The 26,276-nt window shown below is 36.0% G+C and overlaps 1 protein-coding gene across 7 annotated transcripts in view; it reads right to left on the bottom strand.

Annotated features, from left to right (window-relative positions):
* Nucleotides 1–26,276, bottom strand: part of DOCK7 (dedicator of cytokinesis 7) — a 189,207-nt gene that overhangs the window by 61,037 nt on the left and 101,894 nt on the right. For 4 of the 7 annotated variants that reach the window (XR_008715904.1, XM_055585645.1, XM_055585640.1 and 1 more), the window contains exons 20-29: nt 23,447–23,678; nt 20,707–20,871; nt 18,546–18,715; nt 9,615–9,707; nt 8,340–8,429; nt 7,323–7,418; nt 4,377–4,517; nt 4,169–4,282; nt 2,393–2,563; nt 86–225 (exon numbers count right to left, since the gene is read on the bottom strand). Coding sequence is in view for 6 of the 7 variants with exons in the window: in XM_055585645.1 (XP_055441620.1) it covers nt 86–225; nt 2,393–2,563; nt 4,169–4,282; nt 4,377–4,517; nt 7,323–7,418; nt 8,340–8,429; nt 9,615–9,707; nt 18,546–18,715; nt 20,707–20,871; nt 23,447–23,678 (1,412 nt within the window). In the remaining variant the exon portion in view is untranslated. Of the gene's footprint in view, nt 1–85; nt 226–2,392; nt 2,564–4,168; nt 4,283–4,376; nt 4,518–7,322; nt 7,419–7,500; nt 8,036–8,339; nt 8,430–9,614; nt 9,708–18,545; nt 18,716–20,706; nt 20,872–23,446; nt 23,679–26,276 lie in introns of those variants that run through there. The other 3 variants (XM_055585642.1, XM_055585644.1, XM_055585646.1) reach the window with 2 other exon arrangements.

The following is a 26,276-nucleotide window of genomic DNA, read 5'->3' as shown; positions in this document are numbered from 1 at the left end:
GAGTCCCAGAAAGTTAAGTGGGATACTTCTGTTCCACTGTCCAAAATCAAACTGATACTGTACACAGCAAAACTGGTCTACTCACCCTTCAGCATCAGGGTCCAAAATGACAGCCAGCTCTGTTAACACAAGTCCTGCCAAATAATGCTGTTGGCGGAAAGGCACAGACAATTCAAACATATTTGCAATCTTCTGGTCTTGGACATTGGTGGAAAATCCAGAACTCTGGGAGTGAAGTAGAACAAAAACTATAATAGCTATGCAACAAAACATTCTATAGACAGAGCATTACAACAAACGAGATGTGAGCATCAAAGAGAGTGAGAGACAAACATTTTAAGTTAATTTTTACATTACTATTATTAACACTGGAGAAAGCACCTGCTCTTACTTTTGGTATAGGAAACTATGATGAAATAACATTTTAAATTATTTTCAATTTCCTTTTTCTCATATTAAATTTTTTCATCTGATTTTTCCTTTATACTTTTAGCCACTAACTATTTCACTATCATATTCTGAATGGAAAAAAGAACTAAATCTATATGATACATTATGTACTCACTGTTGAGTACAAGAGAAATATTCATAGTCAAATGCTATTGGTTTCCAGAGAAATTTCAAATACTAATGAAGCTGTTTTTTTCAGGGAAAATACTATCTCTAGAAAATTACTATTATTTTTTGGTTCATTCCGAGTTTTTACAAGTTTTCTAATACTGAAAAATAGCATCCCCCAAGATACAGTTCAAGGCAAGAATGTCCTCAACCTTATCACCCTTTAATCCATATTCAAGACCAACAATGTGAGGTTTCTTACAACAGACTTCAGATTTCTCTATGGAGAAATCACCTTCTTAGTAAGTATATAAAACTATTCAGGTCCCTACCTCCCAAAGAGTGATGTCTCTGTCATCTACTAGAATCTGAAAATTATGCAGCTAGATGAGAAAGTAGGGGATGACGGGACATTGGAAGAAATTCTATTAATTTCTTGGCTGGAGAAAATATTCAGCAGGGAATCAAATATAAACAAATGTGTTTCATTAAAGGTTTAAGGAACTTTACCTATAATTAATTTGTCCTTGACTGTGTAGCCACATCTTTGACAGAGGATGGGGGAAGAGAACAAAAGACTAGCCTCATTAGTTATTAGAAGAAACGCATCTTAGCCAGGTAAAAGTATGTGGAAATAGGCTGATCCTTAAGAATTTTTGCAAAGGTAAAAAATGAGAAGTTGTGGGTGATCTCTGTGTTTTTCAATCTTTCTGAGTAAAGTTCAAAATTTTCTTTATCAAACATATAAGATTGATCTAGTGTAGTAAATTACTTTCAGGAATTAAAAGTCTCAAAAGCAAACTTAAGAAGAGTTCAGATCACCTTTGACTTTAGACATTAAGAATATAAGGAAGGGACTTCCCTGGTGGTCCAGTGGCTAAGACTCTGCGTTCCCAATGCAGGAGGCCTGGATTCAATCCCTGTCAGGGAACTGGATCTCACATGTCACAAGTAAGAGTTCATATGCCTCGACTAAGACCCAGCACAGCCAAATAAACAAATTTTTTCAAAAAAACAAGAGCTTAAGGAAGTAGCTTGTTTGTCTTAGGAATTATATAGCAAAACATTTCCCTAGGAGGGAACATCTAGGCTCCTCTGATACTAAAACCACAAAATACCTTCATTTCAATCTATATGACAGGACACATAATAATTGCTATGAAAATCCTTTGCATCTTTAGAGCAATTATTAGGCACCCTGTGAAAACCCATGAACAACATCTAGTTTCCCTTGGGTTCTCTGGATACAAGAGAGGCAGGCAGGGCTTTGCCAGGACTGCATTGCTGTTTTACTTCTTTCTCTGCTAATTATACTTCATTCCTTTTCCTTCCATAGGTACTGACAGCTAATAAACATCTTGCCCCCCCCAAACTCAGTCTGTGTCTGCATCAAGAAAACCCAACTTGTGAAAACATCAAGTGAGTTTATTATGTAGGTGAATTCACTCCCTTGTGCTCAAATCAGTCAGAGGGGTACAACAAAATGGTTAGAACTTAGACCTAGAATAAAGCCAACATGTGCCACGGATCAAAGCCCAGTTCTGCCAGTTTTTACTATGTGACCCTGGGTAAGTTACTGATCTTTCTGTGTTTCAGTTCACCTGTAAAAAAATAATAATAATAGTAATAGAATGTACCTCTTAGGGTTGCAATGAAGAGTAGTAAATGATTAATATTTATAAAGCACTTAATCATTTACTACTTACAAAGCCCTGAGTATGGAGCCTATCACACAGTTATTATTCAGTAGTGTTACTTTTCACTTTTCCCAGCATTTAAAGTACTTTTTCCACAAATGCAGGCTTAAAAAAATTTTTTTATACATTTTGCATACCTGAGACGTTGCAGAAGAAACAGAAGGTGATGGTGATGCAGGTGGAGTGAGCAGGCTGCAGGGTAAGTTTAAGGTAACATAGTGCTCATGGCTGCAGATGATTCGCAAAAAATCAAGCCTCAAGGACACCAGGACACTTGGACTTGGTAATGAATAAAGCTTTGAAGATACCTTGTAAGCATTGCAGAAATTAAAAAAAAATACCAATTGAACATATAATTTCTCTAATACCAACACCAGAATGATGAATTAAAGAATTAGAAAACAGTACTCAATGGACAGCTTTGGGTTTTGTGGTTTAAGTAACAGTGTCAGCTTTTTCCAGAGTTACTGCTAAAATAAAAAACTGAGAACTACAAGATTTACTGTATAAGTCCACTGACAAGGTGCATTCTTAAAGCCACATTCTTATATTTCCAATACAGTATTAATATTTCCACCTCTCAAGGATATTCTTTCTGAAGAAAAATTATACTATCAAAATAACTTTATAAAAAATTATCCATTCTTTTTTCAGCACTTTGTGCTAAGCTATATTTATAACTATCTGTTTTCCCAACTACACCATTACTTACTTGAGGAGACAGTTAGAAACTGACTTATTTTAAGAGTTTTAGCATCCCTAGAGTCTAGCTTAATGTGTGGCAAATGTAGGAGGTTAATAAAGAATAAAGACAGGACAGGTTTTGAGAGCAATAATACATGAAATTTCAGGGGAAACGTTACGAATAATACATTGTGTGGCAAATACTTGCCAACAGATCAGTGCCCATGCATAGTTTCAACTTCTCTATTAAAAAACACTACAGGGATTTCCCTGGTGGTCCAGGGGTTAAGACTCCAAGCTCCCAATATACAGGGCACGGATTCAATCCCCAGACAGGGAAGATCCCACATGATGCATGGCTCAGCGAAAAAAGAAAGAAAGATACATACAATAATGGCATCCAATTGAACAGATTTTCAAAATTCTAAGTAGACTGCCAAATAGCATTTTAAACCAGTAGTTCCCCTAAATTAATCTGTGGACCAGCAGGGAAGTACTTTACAAGCACTGTTTCCCACACTCCCCACCCGACCACCAGGATTCAAACTCCTCAATAATGCTGGGATGGGACACAAGAGACCTGTATATTTTTAAAGCTGCCTTAAAAGGCAATTCTAGGATGATTATATAACTTACTACCCAAATGGTCTATCAGGACAAATAACTAATGTCTTCTAAAAGCCAGGTTTCATTAATTAGCTGAAAATTTTAACACAAAACCAGCTGTTTGTAGAAAAGTTCCAGGATACTTTTAGTTTAGAAAAGGCAAGATGGTGATATTTTAGACTTGGGTAAACATCTGCCCATGATTCTAAGCTCTACAATGTCTAGGGCTTCATCATGAGGAATACACAGCAAAATGCAACTGCTTTAAAAATCACTTAAGATAGAAAAGGTTGGTTAGCTGTTCATTCAGTAAAAATGCTACTCTGGCATGGCAACCTGGGGCTGTTTTACATATAGACTACTGACTGATGGTATACTTCTAAATGGAATTAAAGAGTCATGAGTGGGCCAGGAAAACTCAAGGAAAAGATGGCTCTACTGATAGCAGCTTGCCATAGTTCTATGAACTGATGTGATTTATTTTTGCCTTACTAATAAATATGCCACTTTTTAAAAACATCACTATATAAATGTGTTCATGAAAGTTTCTTAGCTCTAGCCCTTAAAGAGCAAACACAGAATTTAAATTATTTCATTACTAATTATTACTAATTATACTTTACCTGTTTATAGCAGGTCTTTATAAGGCTGAAGACAAATCCTCTGTCCATAACAGACAACAGATCATTGAGAAAAAATGCAAGGCTTGTGTTGAGTCTCTCAACCATTTCTGTGTCCTGAGAAACAAAATTAAAAAAGAAAAACAAAAGTATGGTAGTTTAATGTGTGCCTGAAAGACTGACTTAGTTTTTAAAAATAAGTTATCATTACCTTCTGAAATCGTGAAACTATATCACTAGCAATTGTGCTAACAAGAGCAGCAATGTCATCCATGAAACGTTCTGGAAAACGAGTCTTCCTTGGTGCATCAAGTTTATCATTAAAGTATAAATGATGCACCATGCTCTTTACCTGAAAAAAGAAATAAGCCATTAGTTCAATTTCTTTTTTAAAAAAACTGAAATATAATTGTTTTTCAATGTTGTGTTAGTCTGCTGTACAAGGAAGTGAATCAGCTCTACGTATACATATATCCCCTCTGTCTTGGACCTCCCCTCACCTCACTCCATCCCACCCATCTAGGTCATCACAGAGCACCAAGCTGAGCTCCCTGTGCCACAGAGCAGTTCTTATGGGTGTAACTAGCAGTTACAGAACCCTAAACTTTAGGGTCATTTCTGTCAATATACCACATGATTTAATAGAAGGCTAAAATACTCTTAATTCCTCAAAGATTATGAAAAAGTTCCCTACAATATTTTGTATGTTGTAAAGAAATATCAAACAATATAAAACTCAATCTCTGTAACACCTTCATAAAACTATTCCGGCTATCAATGGGAAAAAAATTCTGGGTATGTCAACAGAAAAAAATGTTCATCCTTTGAAATTACTTTAAGTTAAATCTTTCTAAGACTCAGCAACTGTGCCATTCCATGTCCCCTGCAACTGGTAGCTCTGAGTGATCAAAAATCTTGACTGCATGTAGTATCTTTAGCACTTAGCATCCTGTGGCATGATGAATACATATTAAGATTAAAATGTTAGATAAAAATCAAAGTAATTTCAATTTACAAAATACTTTTAGATATAAATTCTTATCACAGTGTGTACAATAAAGAATTTTAAATTCAGGGAAATTAATGACAAGATTTTACAGTTGGTAAATAGTAGAAACAAGTCAACCTGTACCATTTTGACTATTTCGTGTTTTAAGAAATCTGAACATACATATAAGGCTATTGATCTTATATTAAAAGCAGATGAATTACAATTTGATGTTTAGTCTCCGGGGGAAAAAATGTGTTGCCTATCACTAACATATGGTCCCTGATTTATTTTTTTGCTGAAAAGCAAATCTCAAGAAGAAATGTCTTTTTAAGAAAAAAAAAACTTTTACTGAAGTATAGTTGATTTATAGTGTTGTGTTAGTTTCCGGTTACAGCCAAATGATTTAGTTTTGTATACATTCTTTTTCATATTTTTTTCCATTATGGTTTACTTCAGGATACTGAATATAGCTCCCTGTGCTATACAGTGGGACTGTGTTATTCATCTACTTTATATATATAGTAGTTTGTATCTGCTAATCAGAAACTCCTAATTTATCCCTCTCCCATCCCCTTTCCTTTTTGGTAACTATAAGTTTCTTTTCTACCTCTGAGTCTGTTTCCATTTTGTAAATAAGTCGATTTGTAGCATTTTTTAGATTCCACAAATAAGTGATATCCTATGATATTTAACTTTCTGACTTACTTTATTTAGTATGGTAATCTCTAGGTGCATCCATATTGCTGCAAATGGCATTATTTAATTCTTTTTTATATTTATAATAGAATAGTATTCTATTGTGTATCTATTGGAGAAGGAAATGGCAACCCACTCCAGTACTCTTGCCTAGAAAATTCTCTTTTTTATCCATTCATCTGTCAATGGACACTTTAGTTGCTTCCATGTCTTGGCTATTATAAATAGTGCTGCTATGAACATTTGGGTGTATGTATCTTTTCAAATAAGAGTTTTCTCCAGATAACATGTCCAGGAGTGAGGTTGCTAGATCACAGGGCAACTCTAGTTTTAGTTTTTTAAGGAAACTTCATACTGTTTTTCACAGTGGCCACACTAAATTACATTCCCACCCACAGTGTAGGAGGGCTTCCTTTTCTCCACTCTCTCTCCAGTATTTATCACTTGTAGACTTTTTAATAATGGCCATTCTGACTGGTGTGAAATAATACCTCATTTAGTTTTAATTCAATACTGAGAATGACTGTGAGTGGCATACTCTAGAACCTCCATTGTTTGCTATCTTTTGTTGTTGTTTTGCTCTTGTTTCTTATTATTTTACATAATTTTTGAAAGAAAATTATGTAAAAAGAAAAAGTGAAACTTTTTCAGCTTTCTATAGATAGAGAGGAAGGGCCTGAGTGCCAGAATACCTGAGTCTGAATCAGAGGTCTGCTGTCTACAAGCTATGTACACTTAAACAAGATCTTAATCTCTCTGTGCCTTGATAATCCCTAGGCCACAGGTCTGACCACATGGTGTGTGTATGCACATTGCTTTTATGTATATATGTGTTTATGTTGTGTGTATAAATATTTACAAAAATATTAATTCATTTATGTTTTTAATATCATTTACTGAATTAAGAAAAAATTATTGTTGTTTTTTATTGTCTGTAACCACCATTTCCCTTTTAAGAGCTTTCACCATTTTAAGAGCTTTCTAGCCATAAAAGCAGTAGGTATCTATAAAGCTCTTTTTATCTGGTATTGCCATTATACACTAGTATGTTTGGACTAAGACAGAACGTATCACAGGTTAAAAAGATTGCTGCTGCTGCTGCTGCTAAGTTGCTTCAGTCGTGGCCGACTCTGTGCGACCCCACAGACAGCAGCCCAACAGGCTCCCTCATCCCTGGGATTCTCCAGGCAAGAACACTGGAGTGGGTTGTCATTTCCTTCTCCAAAAAAGATAGCTAGCTTCTCCAACTATCCTAAAAACAGACTTAAAATTAACTTTATAACTCCATCTAAATAGTGCTAATTATCCACAGTGTTATTTAGAGATATAGCAAACATAATTTTTCTTTGGAGGCACATGTAAAACCGTAACATGGACAACAGAGAAAGATTTCTAGGACGGTAATAATGAGCCAACACAAAATTATTCAATAAGGAAAACAGTATTACAAAATGTGTTTAGTTTGCTCACCATTAACTCAAAAAAGAACCAGGCTTGTTGCAAAGCTGATTCCCGAACGCTGCCACTGCAAACAACCCACTGCAAAGCCAGCTCCTCATGAAAAAGCTATCCAGAAGTAAATCCAAAGTTATTATCAATGCCAGGTCTGCTGATAACACAAATCAAATAATAATGCAAATACAAATGAAGATATAATGAGGATAAGCAAAATAAGGCATGTGAACCATTCAACGATGCAGTGAGGACACCCATTAACGAAACGGCTATTTATACATGTAAGACAGTGGCATGTTGAACAGCTGAAAAATTACATGTTATCTTGCAGTAAAATGTAATTTTAAAAGGACAGGTGGGAAAGAGCCTCCTAAATTGTACCTGCAAACAGAAACTAGACCAAAAGCTCACAGCTACAATAAAATCTGGCTTTTGTCTTACATATATATTTCAACATATGCAAATACATTCACGAACTTTGCTGGTACAATTTAGGAAATACCTTTAAAAATTTAAACTTTGATATCAGCCATCAATTTTCAAGGTCTCAGGTATTTAAAGTCATTTTATTAAAACAGCAGAAATTTCCTGCCTTATAATGGATATGCATACAAAGCATTTGCAAAATAGTGTATATTATGAAAAAGGACTAACAAAACTGTGCATAAGGGAAGCAAATCAACATTTCTTACTAAGAGTGATAATTTTTCTAACTCATCTTCCTTTCCCTGGAGATTTAAAACACAAAACAGAAGCAAGTTACAGAAACAGAATTAAGAGTTGATACAATTTTTTGGTACTAAAATTTGATGATCAAATTTAAGTCACTAAACTAAAAATATTCATCCACAAAGATATAAGCATTATAATAATGTAAAAGGGCCTGCAAAGGAAAGGCATGCCCAAAAAGGCATCAGACAAGCAATGCTTGCTCAAATGTATCTTTAAAAGCAATCCAATTATTTTAACATCTTGTTCTGGTTATATTGGAATTATTTTCCCCCTATATGAATTGTCTTCATATGAATCTACCTTTTTAGTTGGTAAGCGTCCCGTTAATGTTTGTAAGAAACTTGACGTCTCTGTGTGCGAAGACATACGATTACAACTTCGATCCATAGCCTATGGAGTGAAGATGAATGAATGACGAGATAACATTAAAGTCTGCTGTGAATGACTTTGCACCTCAAGGATTACATACAATTTTTTAAATAGAGCTTTACTGTGGTTTCAACAACCATCTATTTTATTGCTCATCCCATTTTCACCATTTAAGTTGGTTTAATGACAATGTATTAGAAATATCAAAATGGCTTCTATATATTTTATCCTTAAAAGGTAAATATTTTAATGATTATATAAATTGAGAGTGCTGCAAAGAATGAAACTTTTATCTCTGTGATATATACACATGCATGTATCTAGTAAGAAAATGCAAAAAGTAAAAACATACTTCTCACTGGTCTCAGACCAAAAAGAGAAATCAAGAATTTTATATTTAATTTAAAAAATTAAAAGTTTAGAATGGTTTCTTTTATGTTTCATTATCATCAAAAATTATGATTCAGATCTGCCATATTCATTTATAATAATGAATTTGCAATTAAATTTTTCCCTCAAGAATGAGAGAGAGCATCTTCCTCTAAAGCCAGCACACAGGTGAGAAGTATATTTTGAGGAATCATGCAGTATTAACTATCAAGCAACTAGACTAAAGTAAGCAAAACCTAGTACAAAGAGGTTACAACAAATTTCATACTTTGCAACACAGCACAGATTAAAACAGATTTTTGTTTCTGGTACTTAATCTTACAGCATGGGGATCATATACTGTTCATATTTACTTTCAGCTTATTAACAACATTTCTAGTCAGTGATTATGAAAAAAATGACAAGATAATAAATGCTAAAGGAGAATGATACAATAGCTACACTTTAAACCAAAAGCAAATGAAAAACTGTCAGGTTTTTTCCACACAAAATTTTTTTATTTTAATTCTTCCTGAAGATGTGGTACCCCGAGGGTAGAAACTGTTATCAAAGCCATCAGTTACATAAGCAGCAGGCACTGAAACATCAATGGGGTGTACAACGAAGGAAGGAGGAGACAGGAAACAGGACAGGAGAGTATTACTGGTGCAATTGGTGGTATTCATGCATAGCAGTTGGACAATGTGCTAAGTAAACAAAAAACACACTTTTTAATGATTAAAAAGCAAGCCACTGAAATCATAGTATATACTAAGAAGTAATATTCTAAAGGGAAACATCAGCAGCCAAAAAAGAAACCTCTAACATAAACACCACCTGTGTTGATTCTGCACTTGGACTGGGGTTGGATCCCCATGGGGCAGCTTTTGGACCACCAGTGTTAACCCAGGAATTGGAGCGATCTAAACCCTAAGCATATAATAGAAAGCAGTTGGAAAGGAAAGAAATATTACATGTGGCATGCTATATTCTTAAAGAAATCCAGACTTTCCAATGCAAACATGTTTTTAATTAGTACTGTTAAAGCAACCAAAATTTTTAGGCATCTATAGAATATTAGTTCATCAAAATCATCTTATTACATGGTAATTTTTTAAAAATCACAATGAAAATTAGGCATAGTATTTAATGATAATTTCTCTTTATATAAAAGGATCCACTTCAACTATCAACAAAGTTCCCACAGCAACCATCCCCCCCAAACTCTCTTTAAAGAGAATACAAGTTAGCAACAAACAATTTCCTCTAAATCTAACTGAGGTTTAAAAGAAATGAAAGAAGAACATTCCATTCTTGTTTAGAAGACTTTTTTTTACTCCATCTGTCATCAACTGGAAATGTCTGTGCAGCAATACTCCGTGATTATATTTGAACCTGCCTCTTCTTTCACCCTCTTTTAGGGACCAATAAGAAAAATCAGGCAAAAATTAAGAAAGAAAAAAAGATGCCTAATATATGCTCCTTCCTAAAAATGATAGTAGATTTGGAGTTGTCTTCAGTCTTATTGTGCTTGTTGAAAGTAAACATAATCATAGTTAGTATTTTATACAAAAACTGTAAGAAAAAACCTTATGCTGGGGCTGTCTGTAAGATCTGTATCTTCATCATCACTATCATCACTTTGAAGTTACTTTTAATATGTATGACTACAAGTGACTTCCCTGGTGGCTCAGACGGTAAAGCGTCTGCTTACAATTCAAGAGACTGGGTTCAATCCCTGGGTCGGGAAGATCCCCTGGAGAAGGAAATGGCAACCCACTCCAGTATTCTTGCCTGGAAAATCCCATGGAAGGGGGAGCCTGGTAGGCTACAGTCAGTCCATGGGGTCGCAAAGAGTCACGACTGAGCGACTTCACTTTCACTTTCACAAGTGAATTACGTCTATCTTCTCTGAAAGAGGTTATTATGACCCTAGGTAAAGGGAACTGGATGGCATCATCGACTCAATGGACATGAGTTTGAGCAAACTCTGGGAAATGGTGAAGGATGGAGAAGCCTGGAGTGCTGCAGTCCATGGGGTCGCAGAGTCAGACATGACTAAGTGACTGAACAACAAAAAGGGAACTGGGGCTTTAATTCAGTTTCTTAAACCTGATCAATCTATTTGAATTATAAAATTCAGATTCTGGGCCCTCCCCTGAGCAATCCTGATTCGGTAATCTGGGCTGGGCCCTGGAAATCTGCTAATAGAACTGAACAAGTTATAAGAGATTTTTAGAGGACTGCTGGAGACAACACAAGAGAAGCCAAGTAAAAATATTAGGGCTGAGTATGAGCCCAGACAGAAAGCACCAAAGAGGACAGGTAAAAGAAAACAAAGAGTAAACAATGGTAATCAAGTCTATGTAGACATTAGTATCACTTGGGAAAGTTAAGGACAACCACCACAACACACGTGCAGGGCCCTACCTCTAAGAAGTCAAATAAGAATCTCTGAAGGTGAGGCCTATGCACTGATATTGCAGGAAGGAGGAGAGTGAAGGAAGAGGGAGGGAAAGACTAGAGGGGAGGAAGGGAGGGGAGCAGGGAGGAGGGAAGACAAACTACTAGCTCTCAAAGGCTTATGTTTATAGGGAGAATATTTCCCCTCCTTTTTTCTCTATTTTTTTTCCAAAAATACAGAGAAGTTCACATGATGATACAGTAACTACCTATTTCCCCTCATTTTTGACACTGAATGTGTAAGATGAGAGTTAAAGTTGAAATGCTGGTTCTGCTGCTTACTAATTGCAAAATCTAAGGTAAATTACCTAATCTCTTTTTCAGTTTCTTAGCTACAAAATAGGAATAATGAGGTGTCTCCTTCAGACTGTAAAGATCAAATTAAATAATGGAAGTAAATCACTAAACCTGTGGCGGATTCATTTTGATATTTGGCAAATCTAATACAGTTATGTAAAGTTTAAAAATAAAATAAAATTAAAAAAAAAAAAAAAAAAAAAAAGAAAATTCTTAAAAAATAGTTTTAATAAAAACTTGCCCTAATGTTTTTAATGCTTCCTAGCAAAGTAAACTGGGCAATACTCAAATACTATAGAATTATTTAATCAGTAAGTTTGTTTAAAATAAAATACCCCTATACAGACTTCTCAGAACTTCATTATATTATTTCAAATAAAAGCAAATCAGCACACAGTATGCTTTTCAGATAAATTAAAACAAAAACTTTCAGTCTCTCAAATTATGTCACTACCTATGCTACAAAAATAACAAAATATTATTTTTAATATTATTTAATAACAAAAAGTTTTTAATATTATTTTAATAACAGAAAAACAACTGTGCTCTCCCTACCACAAATTTCTACAAAAAGAAAAACAGTAACTTTGTTGTACACTTTGTTTACTTTATAACCTCTTGCTTAACAATTTCCTTTAAGACATGTGCTAATAAGTAATGTGAGAATAAACAATAACCCTGTTTGTACCATTAATTATATATTATATTCACAATACTGAGACTCTGAACAGTTATAATCACATCCAGTCAAAGCTAACTATTTAAAGAAAACTGGTAGCCAATTTATTTGTAAAGCAAATTATTTCCATAATTTAAATGTCATAAAGTTAAGAATTATATAGAACAGCCTTCAGTTAAACAAATTCATCACTGATATTTACAAATATAGTAACTATATTTATGGATCTCCAGTAGCAGAAGAGATTAACCAAATGTGTGTGCATGTGCATGAAAGTGTTTTTGCTCTGTTTTTGCCAAATCTCTGTAATCTTACTGTTTTGTCCCTAAGACGCAGACAGGCTCCTTCCCTGAACAAGTCAATTTCACTTGCCATCAATACTCATGTTTTAATACAAAGATTTGGCTTTATACCCACAAACCCTCAGCATAGTGGGTTTAGTAAGCTATGCACACAGTAAGCTCTCAATGCTTGAAAAATAAATGAAAAAGTAGGAGACAATACATTAGAAAGAAACTAATTATCAATGTAAAATTGCTCTGGAATTTGACTGACTAAAAGCAATAAAGTTCAAACCTGATGTAACCATATATTAGTATTAACATAACTGATTGTTAAAAGAACATTGCTAGGATAAAGAAAGATCAGTTGTGTCAAAACAATTATGAAAAGTCTCAAAAGTATGGTTTTATAGACACTAGAGTAACAAAAGCCTGTTTATAGTATTTTTTAATTTTAGTAGCTTCACATTTTGTATTAGGAAATGAAGTCTAACTGAAACATTCATAAAACTAAATTTCTTAAAATGTTTAAGTATTTAATTAATCTTGCTAGCAAGGAGGCAAACAAAAGCATAACTCATTTTTTTTGTTGTTTACTCTTGGTAGAGATACTCAATGGTTACTAACATTCTTTCATTGGATAAAGATCTTTTGAGCACCTTCCATATGCTGGACATTATACCTACTTTAGATACATCAGTGAAGAAATACCTCTGCCTTCATGAGCTTATACTCTATAATCAAAGGAGATAAACACTGAAAATAAACATAATAGGTAACTAATTTATATTTGCTATATTAAAAGTAGTCAATGTTATCAAAGAAACAGAGTAAGGGATGAGAAATCCCTGGCACAAGGCTGAGGAGAAAGACACATTTAGACACTTAAATAAGCTGGTCAGAGAAGACCCCGCAGAGAAGGCAGTCACTTGTGTAAAGACTTAGGGAAGTAGGGGAGTTAGTCATAGGATCTTGCTCAGAGAAATGACATAATCCAACTTATGTTTTGTTTGTTTGTGATTTAGGCTTTTAAAGCAGCATTCTGGCTGCTACTGTGTGAAGTGAGTATAGGCTGAAAGCACAGAAACCATCTTTAAGATGATGGTAATTCAGACCAAACGGTAGTATTAGAGGTGGTAGGAAGTGGCTCTACTTTTAACATATGCAAATCTGAACAAAAGGGTTTTAAAAATGCAGCTGAGTTTAGAATTCCAGAGAGGGATTTAGAATTCTAGAGAGAGATCTGAAATGTAATTTTTGTTAACTATCACAATATAATGATACTTAAAACAACTGGACTTCATAAGATCACCAAGTCGGGGAGTGAAGAAAGAAAGGAAAACAAGACAAGAGGACTAGAAACCTGGGGCACTTCCAAATTAAGAGATCAGAAAAAAAAAATCTACAAAGGAGATTAAGCAGGTATAATAAGTAAACAGGAAAATCAAGAGAGTGTAGTGCCCTACAAACCAATTAAATAGAATAAATCAACGAGGAAGGAGAATTACTATGTCAAAGCTGCCATAAGATAGTGGCTCAGTGGCTTCCCTAGTAGCTCAGCTAGTAAAGAATCTGCCTACAATGCAGGCAGACCCCAATTCAATTCCTGGGCTGGGAAGATCCTCTGGAGAAGGGACAGACTACCACTCCAGTACTCATGGGTTTCCCTGGTGGCTCAGATGGTCAAGAAACCACCTGCAATGCAGAAGACCTGGGTCGGGAATATCCCTGGAGGAGGGCACAGCAACCCACTCCAGTATTCTTGCCTGGAGAATCCCCATGGACAGAACAGCCTGATAGGCTACAGTCCATGGGGTCACAAAGAGTCAGAAACAACTGAGGGACTCAACACACAGCACAGCCAATGCAGGAGATGCGGGTTCAATCCCCTGCAGGAGAAAATGGCAATTCACTCCACTCCACTCCTGGAAAATCCCATGGACAGAAGAGCCTAGAAGGCTACAACCATGGGATTGCAGAGTCAGACACATGTGAGCAACTGAGCACACATACACATAAGGTAAAGTAGGTCAAGTGTTGAGGCTCAACCATCAGATTTAAGAATATGGAGTGCCTGGAGAGCCCTGAGAGCATTCAAAGGGCTTTTCCAGGGGTCATGTATGGATGTGTGAGTTGGACTGTGAAGAAAGCTGAGTGCCAAAGAATTGAAGCTTTTGAACTGTGGTGCTGGAGAAGACTCTTGAGAGTCGCTTGGACTGCAAGGAGATCCAACCAGTCCATCCTAAGGGAGATCGGTCCTGGGTGTTCATTGGAAGGACTGATGCTGAAGCTGAAACTTCAATACTTTGGCTACCTGATGTGAAGTGTTGACTTATTTGAAAAGACCATGATGCTGGGAGGGACTGGGGGCAGGAGGAGAAGGGGACAACAAAGGATGAGATGGCTGGATGGCATCACCAACTCGATGGACATGAGTTTGAATGAACTCCGGGAGTTGGTGATGGACAGGGAGGCCTGGCATGCTGCAATTCATGGGGTCGCAAAGAGTCGGACATGACTGAGCGACTGAACTGAACTGAACTGATGCGTGGAAGATCAAAGAAATATGTTTGAAGTAGGGTAATGAGAGTTAAGGGCTTCCCTGGAGACTCAGTAGTAAGGAACCCACCTGCCATTGCACTTGACACGGGTTCTATCTCTGGGTGGGGAAGATCCCCTGAGGGAAAGCAATGGCAACCCACTCCAGTATTCTTGCCTGGGAAGTCGCATGGAGAGAGGAGCCTGGTGGGCTGCTGTACATGGGGGTCGGAGCAGGGTTGGATATGACTCAACAACTAAACAACAACAAACAAATGGGAGTTAAAGAACAAGAATAAATGAATTGAAAACAGCAAGTATAGAAAACTCTTTTAAGGAATTCTATAAAAGGTAGAAGAGAAATGGTAAAGAAGCTACTAGAAGAAATACTAGAGAAAAAAAAAAAATTTTTAACGGGAGAAATAATAGCATGCCTGTACGTGGATGGGATGATTTAGTAGATGGGGAGAAACTGAAGATTTAGGAGAGGATAAACACTGTTGGAGTGAGGATCCTGAGTAGGTGAAAGGGGATGGAAGGTTGTATACAAACAGAGGGAATGGGCTTAAAGAAATGGGCAGGACATCTATGACAGACATATTAGTAGTAGGTAGTAGCAGATGGTGGTGGTTACAGAGATGTGATGGTCAAAGGTTAAAAAAGTTTTCCTCTAATGACCTCAATTTTGTTAATGAAGTAGGAGGTAAAGTGAGGACTGGTGGGGAGCTGTTAGAGGATCTGAGGTACAAAGCACGTAACATTTTTCTGGGACAATGGGAAAGAAAAATGGAATAAAGAAATATACTACAATTGCTTGACAGCATTAAGGGTTCTCTTAACCTCAAGGGAGCCTTTAATTTCAAATAAGACCAGTCATGGTATTTCTCAAATCATGTTTAGCAGCATAGGCAGTCAACAAAATTCAACTCCAGTTTGAGGTTTGGATTAAGCAAGTAAAATGAAGTGAGAGAAAGATAAGGGAACTGAGGCCTGTTTATAAAGGTAATAATTATAATGACTGCTCATGGAATTTAGGGCTGGCTAAACTGGATGAAAGAACATTAACAGGGTGAGGTACAGTAAAAATATCTTACCATCAAGTGACTGGAGGTGCAGAGTAATTGTTGGAGTTGGGGTACTAGACAGAAAAATATGAGCTAATGATTAGAGAACAAGACGCATGAAATTGAGATTATGAGGATTAAAGTTATTCATCATGACAAGACCAAGGGTACGACCATGGCTAAGGCAGCACGAAAGACAAAAGTCATTAAAGAATGTCTTGAATTTCCAAGTCAACAGAATCAGAATAAATGAAGAGTAGGTATAAATAAACTTCAGATTCCTTATAATTTTCCAATGAGATAAAAGTTATACATCATTATTATTAGGGATTATGACTAAAGGGTAGGCCAAAATGAAGGTAGCTATCAAAAATTTTGCAATAAAAAAAAGAACACAGAAAAAACATTTAAATAAAATTTGATTAGGACAACACTATACTGTCATAAGACAAAGTCTCATCTTATAATGGCTTTCTCAGAAGTTTCCATATATCATAATATCAGAAGCAAGTTTACATCATTATTATGTCCCATTTTATGAACCACTTGAAAAAAGGCAAATAATCATTCCAATATATGTACATCTTTGTTCTAAATCGTGATGTTATAATCTATCAAACACATCATATTAAAGGAAAACACTAGAATTATGCTAAATCCTATAGAAATTAAAAGGTGTTTCACAAGTAGAACCTTGAGGAAAATGGCATCTATAGTGCTAAGGCAATGGCACCCCACTCCAGTACTCTTGCCTGGAAAATCCGTGGACAGAGGAGCCTGGTAGCCATGGGGTCACTAAGTGAGTGACTTCACTTTCACTTTTCTCTTTCATGCATTGGAGAAGGAAATGGCAACCCACTCCAGTGTTCTTGCCTGGAGAATCCCAAGGATGGGGGAGCCTGGTGGGCTGCCGTCTATGGGGTCACACAGAGTTGGACATGACTGAAGCGACTTAGCATAGCATAGCATAGCACAGCATAGCGCTTTAACAGGAAAACCTCTTATAATTCACAAACGGAATTCATTCTACTGAAGAACTGTACTTACAGTAAATTATGCTAAGTGTTACTTCTATTACATTGAGAAAAGATCAAGAATGAAGACAAAGATAAAAAACCTTTTCCTAGACATGGAAAGATATGTAGGGGGAGAAAAGCTTTCTCTTTAGCAATTAGGAATTATTACTCTGCAGGATTCATGTAAATACATCTGTACAACACAAAAAGTGAAAGTTTGTTTAGAGTAACATCTATTTGGATCTTTAAATTATTGAAATTCACATTTATTTTTTAAATTAAAAAGCTACAAAATATTCTTTTCACTTTCTCACAGACCAGAAATTACTTTAAAAATATATTTTTGGTCTGTGAGAAAGTAAAGTTACCTAAAAGGCACTTTAAAATGAGCAATAATAAAGTTTATTAGAAATTTCTGAATGCAAATTTCTATAACTGTATGAATAGATTTTAGTAATTCTGATGTGTTTGGTCAATATCCAAGTATTTCACATAACAAACAAGCTCAGATCCTTTTTTTAAAATGTCTATTATAGCTCAGACTAAGAGTTAAACACAAGACTGCAGAACATTTACTAATTCTTTCTCATATCCCAATCAAGAGACTAAATGCCAAAGAAAAGTTGGCTATGATTCTATTAACAATGGTGTCTTCCTCCTTTCCAATAGCAAAAAATCTACTTAAGATTGGTCTGGTCAAAACACAACATAATATGATTACTTGGCCTCAATCTTACAGCTCTTTTTTCCACTTTAATTTTCAAACTGAGTTATTTTTGTACTTTAATTATTGTAAGGCAATGACTACTTGTTCCTTAAGTATATGTGAGGGGGAGGTAATAAGGATGCATGCTTAAATAAAATATGGCTGGATCTTATCCTGGCCGACCTCACCCTTGTTGTTTGGAATAATCATTAACCATGATTAACTAAATCACATTTTTCTAATCCTGGAGCTCCTTACATAGAGTTTTCCATGTGAAATATAGCTCTATTACCAATTAATTGTTAATCATTATTTTTTATATTTTTAGAGAAGTGAGACTCATATTTCAAGTCAGTAATATGGTCCCACTGGACAGCAGTCACAGTTTCCTAGCCCTGTAGAACACCAATATAACCATTTTTCACATGATGATCAGACAGACAATGAGTTGTATGTGACTAGTCATTCCGGACAAATTTTGAATTTGGTAGATTTTCTTAAGCATAGTGCACAAACGAGTCTGTAATAGCAAGTACATTAATAGAAACATCACTTATATGTTCACTGATAGAAGAGAAACATAACATTTATTACTAATTCAAATATATTTTAAAATTCTTACTACTAACTCAGATACATTTTAAGAATAAAATAAAACAACTGGATATTTCTCATTTGTTCATGAACTGAAAACCAAATTTATAGATGTATATCTTCAGTTTACCTTACTGCTGATGATTGACCGTACTTCATCATCTGGGGACGTGGGAGTTCCAGATATATCTGGATTACTATTACTAAGGCTCCGAGAACGATTTAAATTAAGGCTTGCAGGTCTCACAGCAGATCTAGCCATTGTGGCATAATGCACTGATCCTCCCAAACCCCCAGGACCTAGAGTTGTATATAAAATAGCACATAATTAAACAGTTAATCAGGAAAGGACCTGAAAAAGTCCCTTCCACTTTATAAAATTCCATAAAGATAATAAATTGCTTTTATTTCTAAATGAAAATAGTAGAAACAAGAAAACCACTCCAGACCTCATGCAAGCTATACAAAGATAATTTTTTTACAGCAGCTGACAAAACCCTGTGAATTATAAATACAACCATTATCTCTTCAATGTTTCTACATTTTGTATTACATATAGAATAAAAAAACAACAGTAATAAGAAACATATACAAACATCATTTCACTTATATATGAGGGTATCTAGGACCCAAACTGGAGAAGGCAATGGACCCCACTCCAGTACTTTTGCCTGGAAAATCCCATGGATGGAGGAGCCTGGTAGGCTGCAGTCAATGGGGTCGCTAGAGTCAGACACGACTGAGCGACTTCACTTTCACTTTTCACTTTCATGCATTGGAGAAGGAAATGGCAACCCACTCTGGTGTTCTTGCCTGGAGAGTCCCAGGGACGGGAAGCCTGGTGGGCTGCCGTCTGTGGGGTCGCACAAAGTTGGACACGACTGAAGCGACTTAGCAGCAGCAGCAGGACCCAAAGTGCTCCAGCTAACATCTTTTCCTTTTTTCCCACCCCCTTCTGCTCTGCCCCTTGATACACAGTCACGAAGAGGGAGACCCAATTTACCATCAGTATCTCTTCAATGAAGCTATGGCTATATCTCTATCTTCATCAGTGATAATTTTAACTATAACAAAATAGCATCTTTATAACATACATACATAAATAAAGATAATTCTCCTAAGAGCCCAAGTTATACAAAAAAAGCAAAGAACCCCTTTTCTGTCTGAAATCAAGCCTGATACCATCATTCAACCAGGATCTATAAATATAAAGTACCCAACAAATGTAACTCCATTTCTTATTTAATGAAATCTTTCTAAGTGTCATATCGGCAAATGACATACACTTGTCAACTAAGTAATTTATAGTCTTCAGGTCAGCATGTGAAAAAGACATTTTGCAAAATCTGTGAAATTCTAATAGTGTACTAAATGAAACAGTAAATGGAGCAGCATTACATATAGTCCATAATCACTTATATACTCAGAGACAAATTTAGAAATTAAGATAGGAAACAATGAACAAGATTACAAAAGTCAATCAGTTCTCTTTTTGCAATTAATAAAATGCACTATAACTTAGATTATTATTATATCTAGTTTTCCGAGTGAATGTCAGAATTTCTTGTCATCATTATTTATGTTAACACTGACAATAGCTGAAAAAGGGCACTTACCATTTTCACTAGTGATGAATGATGACTCTTACAGACAAATATGTGAACAGGTTGAAAAGTATGCACAATATAATCATTAACCAACTAACTAAACGACTAAAGGGCGATTCAAACACTCAGATATCCCCCTACCACCACTACCACCAATGTCATATAAAACACAAGTAAGTGACTACTTTGGGCTCTGGTATCCAGAAAGGCTATATTATTTTATTGACCGTGAAGAGACCAGAACTTTTCTAGAGGATCATCCTTTATATCACTGCAGGTTTCACAAGGTTATCAGGAAACTACTGAGCCACATAGTTCTTCTTTAATGTCCAATAACACTCTGAATGACAAATATAACATTCTATTTATCTTAACAGGAAATGAGAAATGCTTCCAGAAACAGAAGTTATTTTCAAGGTTCATTTCCAAAAATTAATTCAACTAAGATCTCTCTAATTCAAATTAAAGGAAGCTGTACAAATAATGATGCTTTAAAATGTAACCTATTTATCCCTTTAACTCCAGTAGCTAGCATAGTCCATGGCACTCAGCAGGCATTCAACAAATGTTTGTTGTTGAATAAACGCATCACACTATGCACTTCAAGATTATTTCAGTCCTGCTTATAAACAATAAACACATAATCTATGCAAGATAGTTTCATAGTAAAAAAGAATAAAATACCTGGTGATGGGGAATTAGGGTAAGTATTTGGCAACCGAAAAACATAATAGATATATGATGCAAGAAGGCAGTTTCTGCCATGCTGGTCATGATTTCCTTCCAAGTTTTTGTGAAGCCGATTTATAATTGATGCCATAGCTTCAAATGATGCTTGACCTAGATTAACTTTTAAGAAGGAAGAAAATATTTTTTGCACTAACATTTTTAGACTGTAAGTTACAAAACATCAAAGCTTTACCTCCACTGTATACATTAAGTATAATGACTACACACATTAAGTGTTTAAGATGATATTTGACATTAATTTTATGGTATCTATTTATGATATTGTATTAACTGGGACAAAAATATTTCTCTCAACAAAATGAGAAAAATCTAATTTTACTAATTTTACAGGAAAATTACCTGGTTTTGCTTACTCCAAAAAAAAAATCATCAAACAGGTACCCACCATTTTGTAAAATAATACAAAGTATATGATAAGAAAAAAACCTATCTTGTTAGGTTATCTTGTTAGAACCTTTGAGAAGTAACTTCTCATTTTAAAGATGACGCTGAGAAACTAAATATTAAGCATATTACTTTTGCTTAAAAATAAGCACATTACTTTTGCCTAAAAAATAAAAATTAACAATAAAAGTAGATTATGAAAATATTAACATGAATAGAGCTGATAAGCTACTTAACTGAAAACAGTATCTATAAAAGGATTAGAAGGACAAAAGGGTAGAAAACCAGGATGAGGTAAGACCACTGCATATTAAATGCCAAGCTAAGTAATACCTACTCAGCCATGCAAATCAGTATATAACAAGAAATTTGCAAAAACTGGAAAATTCTGATAGCACAGTGAATAAATGGATAACCTAAACAGCTATTCTGAACAACAGAGCCTCACATTTTATGATTTATTTCATCAAGACAGGAATTTATGAACAGATAATGAGGCCAATTAAGTTTTCCTAAAAGTGGAATAATCAGACAGAGTGGTCATTTAGGAAGATTAATCTATATATACTGTACTAGAAGAGAGACTGGAGACACAGAGAAACTAGAGAGACAGAGAAACCTAAGCAGGCTTTAGAAATTCTATCTGTATTCCTGGTTGACTCCTTTTCCTTTTCCTTATCGTAGCTATTTTGGAGGAGGGTATGGCAACTCATTCCAGTATTCTTGCCTGGAGAATCCTCATGGACAGAGGAGCCTGGAGGGCTACAGTCCACGGGGTCGCAAAGAGTCAGACAAGACTAAGCGACTAAGCACAGCACACTGTAGCTGCTACAAACCATCCTTCTCAAAACTAGGTCCACTTTAGTCCCTTCTCAGCAAATCTTGTTTTTATGTCATACTAGAAATTTATAAAGCATGAAAGTCCTGAAGTTCTTACTATAAATGTATTAGAATCTGAAACAATTTTTAGTTCCTTTCCAAAGGAAGCAGTGCTTGTCTCCTAAGTAAGAATGATCTATTCACCTTCATTTTTTACTTATAAGTGTGCTTCACTAATTGAACCCTTGTGCACCTCTATGACCTTGTGCACACTCTTTGACCAAAATTACTCTTGCTAATTTCACCAGTGAACATTTCTTCAGAATAGTAAGAAAGAGTGGGACTTAGAGTCAGTTGCTTGGGTGTGAATCCTTGGGCAAATTTTTAAGCATATGCTCACCATTTTATTCATGAAATCATGAAATGTATACCTATATCTAGAGTTGTAAAGATTTCATACACCAATATAAATAAAGTATGCTGTGCTTAGTCACTCAGTCGTGCCCGACTCTTTGCGACCCCGTGTACTGTAGCCCGCCAGGCTCCTCTATCCATGGGGATTTTTCAGGCCCAAATACTGGAGTGAGTAGCTTTTCCCTTCTCCAGGGGAATTTTCCCAACCCAGAGATCGAACCCAGGTCTTCCACAATGCAGGCGGTTCTTTTACCAGCTGAGCCACAAGGGAAGCCCTTGTACACTATACATATAATTAGTCTCCTGGGGCTAATTATTTACCGGTCAGACTCTTACTCATTTTTAAATGCTCAACCTAAAATTTACCTCTACTCACAAGTCATCATAAAAACATCTCAAGGAGCTGAATACTCCTCTCTTTTGTGCCACCTCTTAATTCAAAATTTCTCTAACAAGTTACCTGAAATTTCTTACAAGCTCAACTACTTTGCAGGATTTGGGGTGGACACTGTTAGCAAAAGTAAAAGAATAAATCTTGGGAAAAAGGCAGGAAACAAGAATAATTCTTTTTCCTTCCAGAACAAGTCACAAGAAAAAGAAGATAGAGATTTTGAGTTACTGAAGAAAATATCAGCTATAGTATATAGAGGATTGCAAATGAGTGAAAATATAGATTACAAATCCTGTACACGAACACAAATGATTTATCTGTTGCATGTTTTCTTAACTAGTCTATGAGATCCATAAAATCAAGAACCATGCCTTGGTCAGTGCCCATCAGTGTACAGTACATATTAAGTACTTAATAAATATTTGGTGAGTGAATAAATATTTGTTCTCATAATTTGAATAGAGGTGTATGGCACACTTTAAAGAAACAAAGAAAGTTATTATTTTCCAGCATTAGAAACAAGTAACAACCCCCCCACCCCCCGCCCCCACCCAAATCAAACACAGTCCTTACAGAGATAGCAAATAGGAATCATGGTACTATTTCTGTAAAAGTTAGAAATGTCAAATGGTAAATCTCATGACTCCCTAAACATAGTTAAATTACCTATTTGGCCAGCAATGACAGGAGGTCTAACAACTAAAAGTATCAGTTTATCAAGCAGGAGATGAAGAAATCGGACCACTGGTTCCAACTGAGATGAATTCAACGCTGAAATACTGCTCTTCAATTCATTTTCTAAATTGTTTTCCATGATTCGCATGTCTCCAATTCGGACTGGGAACATGTGTTCATCCAGAGCATTTACCAGAGCAAAAAACTTATCAAGATAAGGATCCTAAAACAAAGAAGGAACAGAGGCACTAAACAATCTTAGCTTTGTAAATACTCCTAACTATGGACCCCTGGTATCTCATATTAATTGATAACACAAAAGAGTACACATTAGTATATACATTGTTTCCAATTACACAGTATTCTATTCTCATCTGTTATTATAATGTAGCTGCTTCAAATAGTATTGATTACTCAAAAAAAAAATCTATTGATATCAGGATTTTTTTCCAGTTGTTGAGTCTGCCTTATTGTTATAGAGCTCAATTATTATGGCGGGTGTGTTAGTAACCTACCTGTGCCAATTATTAATTTATTACCTCTTAGCTCCATCCAACCCCTCTGCCCATCTTTTCCACATTTTGCAATCCTGGACCTAGACTCTTCAAACTACATTTGTCGTTTGTCACCTGGCTTGTGTTAGGCTCTGACAACAGAGGGTATGGGAAACAGTCTTGCCAGGCTTGAGGAGTTGGAAGCGAGTCTTCTTTTCCCTGTTTGCTTTCCTGATGGCAGCGAGCGGCCGCGCAAGCTATGGCTCGGAGGCGAGGGTGGTGGGCAGCAGGGGTGGCTCTCCAGTTGCACAGCAGTTCCCTCTATCCAGTCTCCTCCACAACACAGCGCAGCAGGCGCAGCGTGACTGTGGCAGCGGCGTCCCTCTCCAGGGCTCTGTCTCTCATCCTTCAAATCTTCCTCTAGGTTTCCAAGTTCCTTCCTCCCTTATCACTCTGTAACTGCTCTCTGTTACAGATTCTCTTTTAACCCATTTATGCAGTGAGTCACCTTTAACCTAGTTAACATTTATTTACAGATTTTCTCCATTCCATTATTGGCAGTTTCCAAGTCCTGACTAATTCCTAACTGCTATTCTCTAACCTCTTTCTGCGCTGACAGAACCACAATCTTTATTTAAAGCAGAAATGTGCCTGCTCTTTGAGCTTTATTAGTATCTATTCGATGACCACATGCTATCATTTTGACCAATGAGATGTGAGAAAAAGTCTACTAAAACTCCAGGGAGACTTTTAGTTAGTTAACAATGAAAACAAACTTTAAGAAAAGGCACTAATGCTAAACAGCTTTACATTTATCATCTTCAGTTCAGTTCAGTCGCTCAGTCGTGTCCGACTCTGCGACCCCATGAACCGCAGCACGCCACGCCTCCCTGTCCATCACCAACTCCCGGAGTTCACCAAGACTCAAGTCCATCGAGTAAGTGATGCCATCCAGCCATCTCATCCTCTGTCGTCCCCTTCTCCTCCTGCCCCCAATCCCTCCCAGCATCAGAGTCTTTTCCAAAGAGTCAACTCTTCGCATGAGGTGGCCAAAGTACTGGAGTTTCGCTTTAGCATCATTCCTTCCAAAGAATACCCAGGACTGATCTCCTTCAGAATGGACTGGTTGGATCTCCTTGCAGTCCAAGGGACTCTCAAGAGTCTTCTCCAATACCACACTTCAAAAGCATCAATTCTTCGGCGCTCAGCCTTCTTCACAGTCCAACTCTCACATCCATACATGACCACAGGAAAAACCATAGCTTTGACTAGACGGACCTTTGTTGGCAAAGTAATGTCTCTGCTTTTGAATATGCTATCTAGGTTGGTCATAACTTTTCTTCCAAGGAGTAAGCGTCTTTTAATTTCATGGCTGCAGTCACCATCTGCAGTGATTTTGGAGCCCCCAAAAATAAAGTCTGACACTGTTTCCACTGTTTCCCCATCTATTTCCCATGAAGTGATGGGACTGGATGCCATGATCTTCGTTTTGTGAATGTTGAGCTTTTAAGCCAACTTTTTCACTCTCTACCTTCACCTTCATCAAGAGGCTTTTGAGTTCCTCTTCACTTTCTGCCATAAGGGTGGTGTCATCTGCATATCTGAGGTTATTGATATTTCTCCCGGCAATCTTGATTCTAGCTTGTGTTTGTTCCAATACTGTTTTAATTTGATATGTTTTAAATGAATAAAAATAATTCTATTGAACTCTGTATATAAATTTTGGTCAATTTTAAAGAGATGCAAATGAAGTTACAAAACATCATAAAAAACACTTACTGTCTTCAATTGAGCCTTTTAAAAAAGATTATCATACATGATGCAATCATATTACATAGCTATAAAATTTATAAACTTTTGAGTTTCAGTCATATCTGAGACTGTCAGGATGCTACACATTACACCCTCCCAGTCTATTCTTCCTCTACTTCTATACATTCAAAATCATCTATATGAAATATTTTGCCTGAAATCCTTTTTTGTTACATTAAAGAACAACACATGTATTTGCCTCCCTAAAAACAAAGTTGGAAGTAAAAGATACGTTACCAACACTAAAAAAAGAGAAAACTAACAATGATTATAGGATTCAAAGCAAAAATGAAAAAGAATGTGTTTGTACACTTGAAGATATCATGTGATACTAAAAATAACTTGATTACAAGAAGGAATGTGTTTCAACAGTATACTATAATGCCAACCTTCTCATTATCAGAAGAGTAAGTTCTATAAGAAACACAAAAACACACGACATATCTAGTAACAGAAAAGTAAAAACTCCACTGGAGCATTATTTTACTGGGATCTACCTATGGAAAGCTAAATAA

This window comes from Bubalus kerabau, chromosome 6, assembly GCF_029407905.1.
Source record: "Bubalus kerabau isolate K-KA32 ecotype Philippines breed swamp buffalo chromosome 6, PCC_UOA_SB_1v2, whole genome shotgun sequence".
NCBI lineage: Eukaryota > Metazoa > Chordata > Mammalia > Artiodactyla > Bovidae > Bubalus > Bubalus kerabau.
The sequence above is the reverse complement of the archived record's forward strand: the minus strand, read 5'-3'. Positions and strand labels throughout refer to the sequence as shown.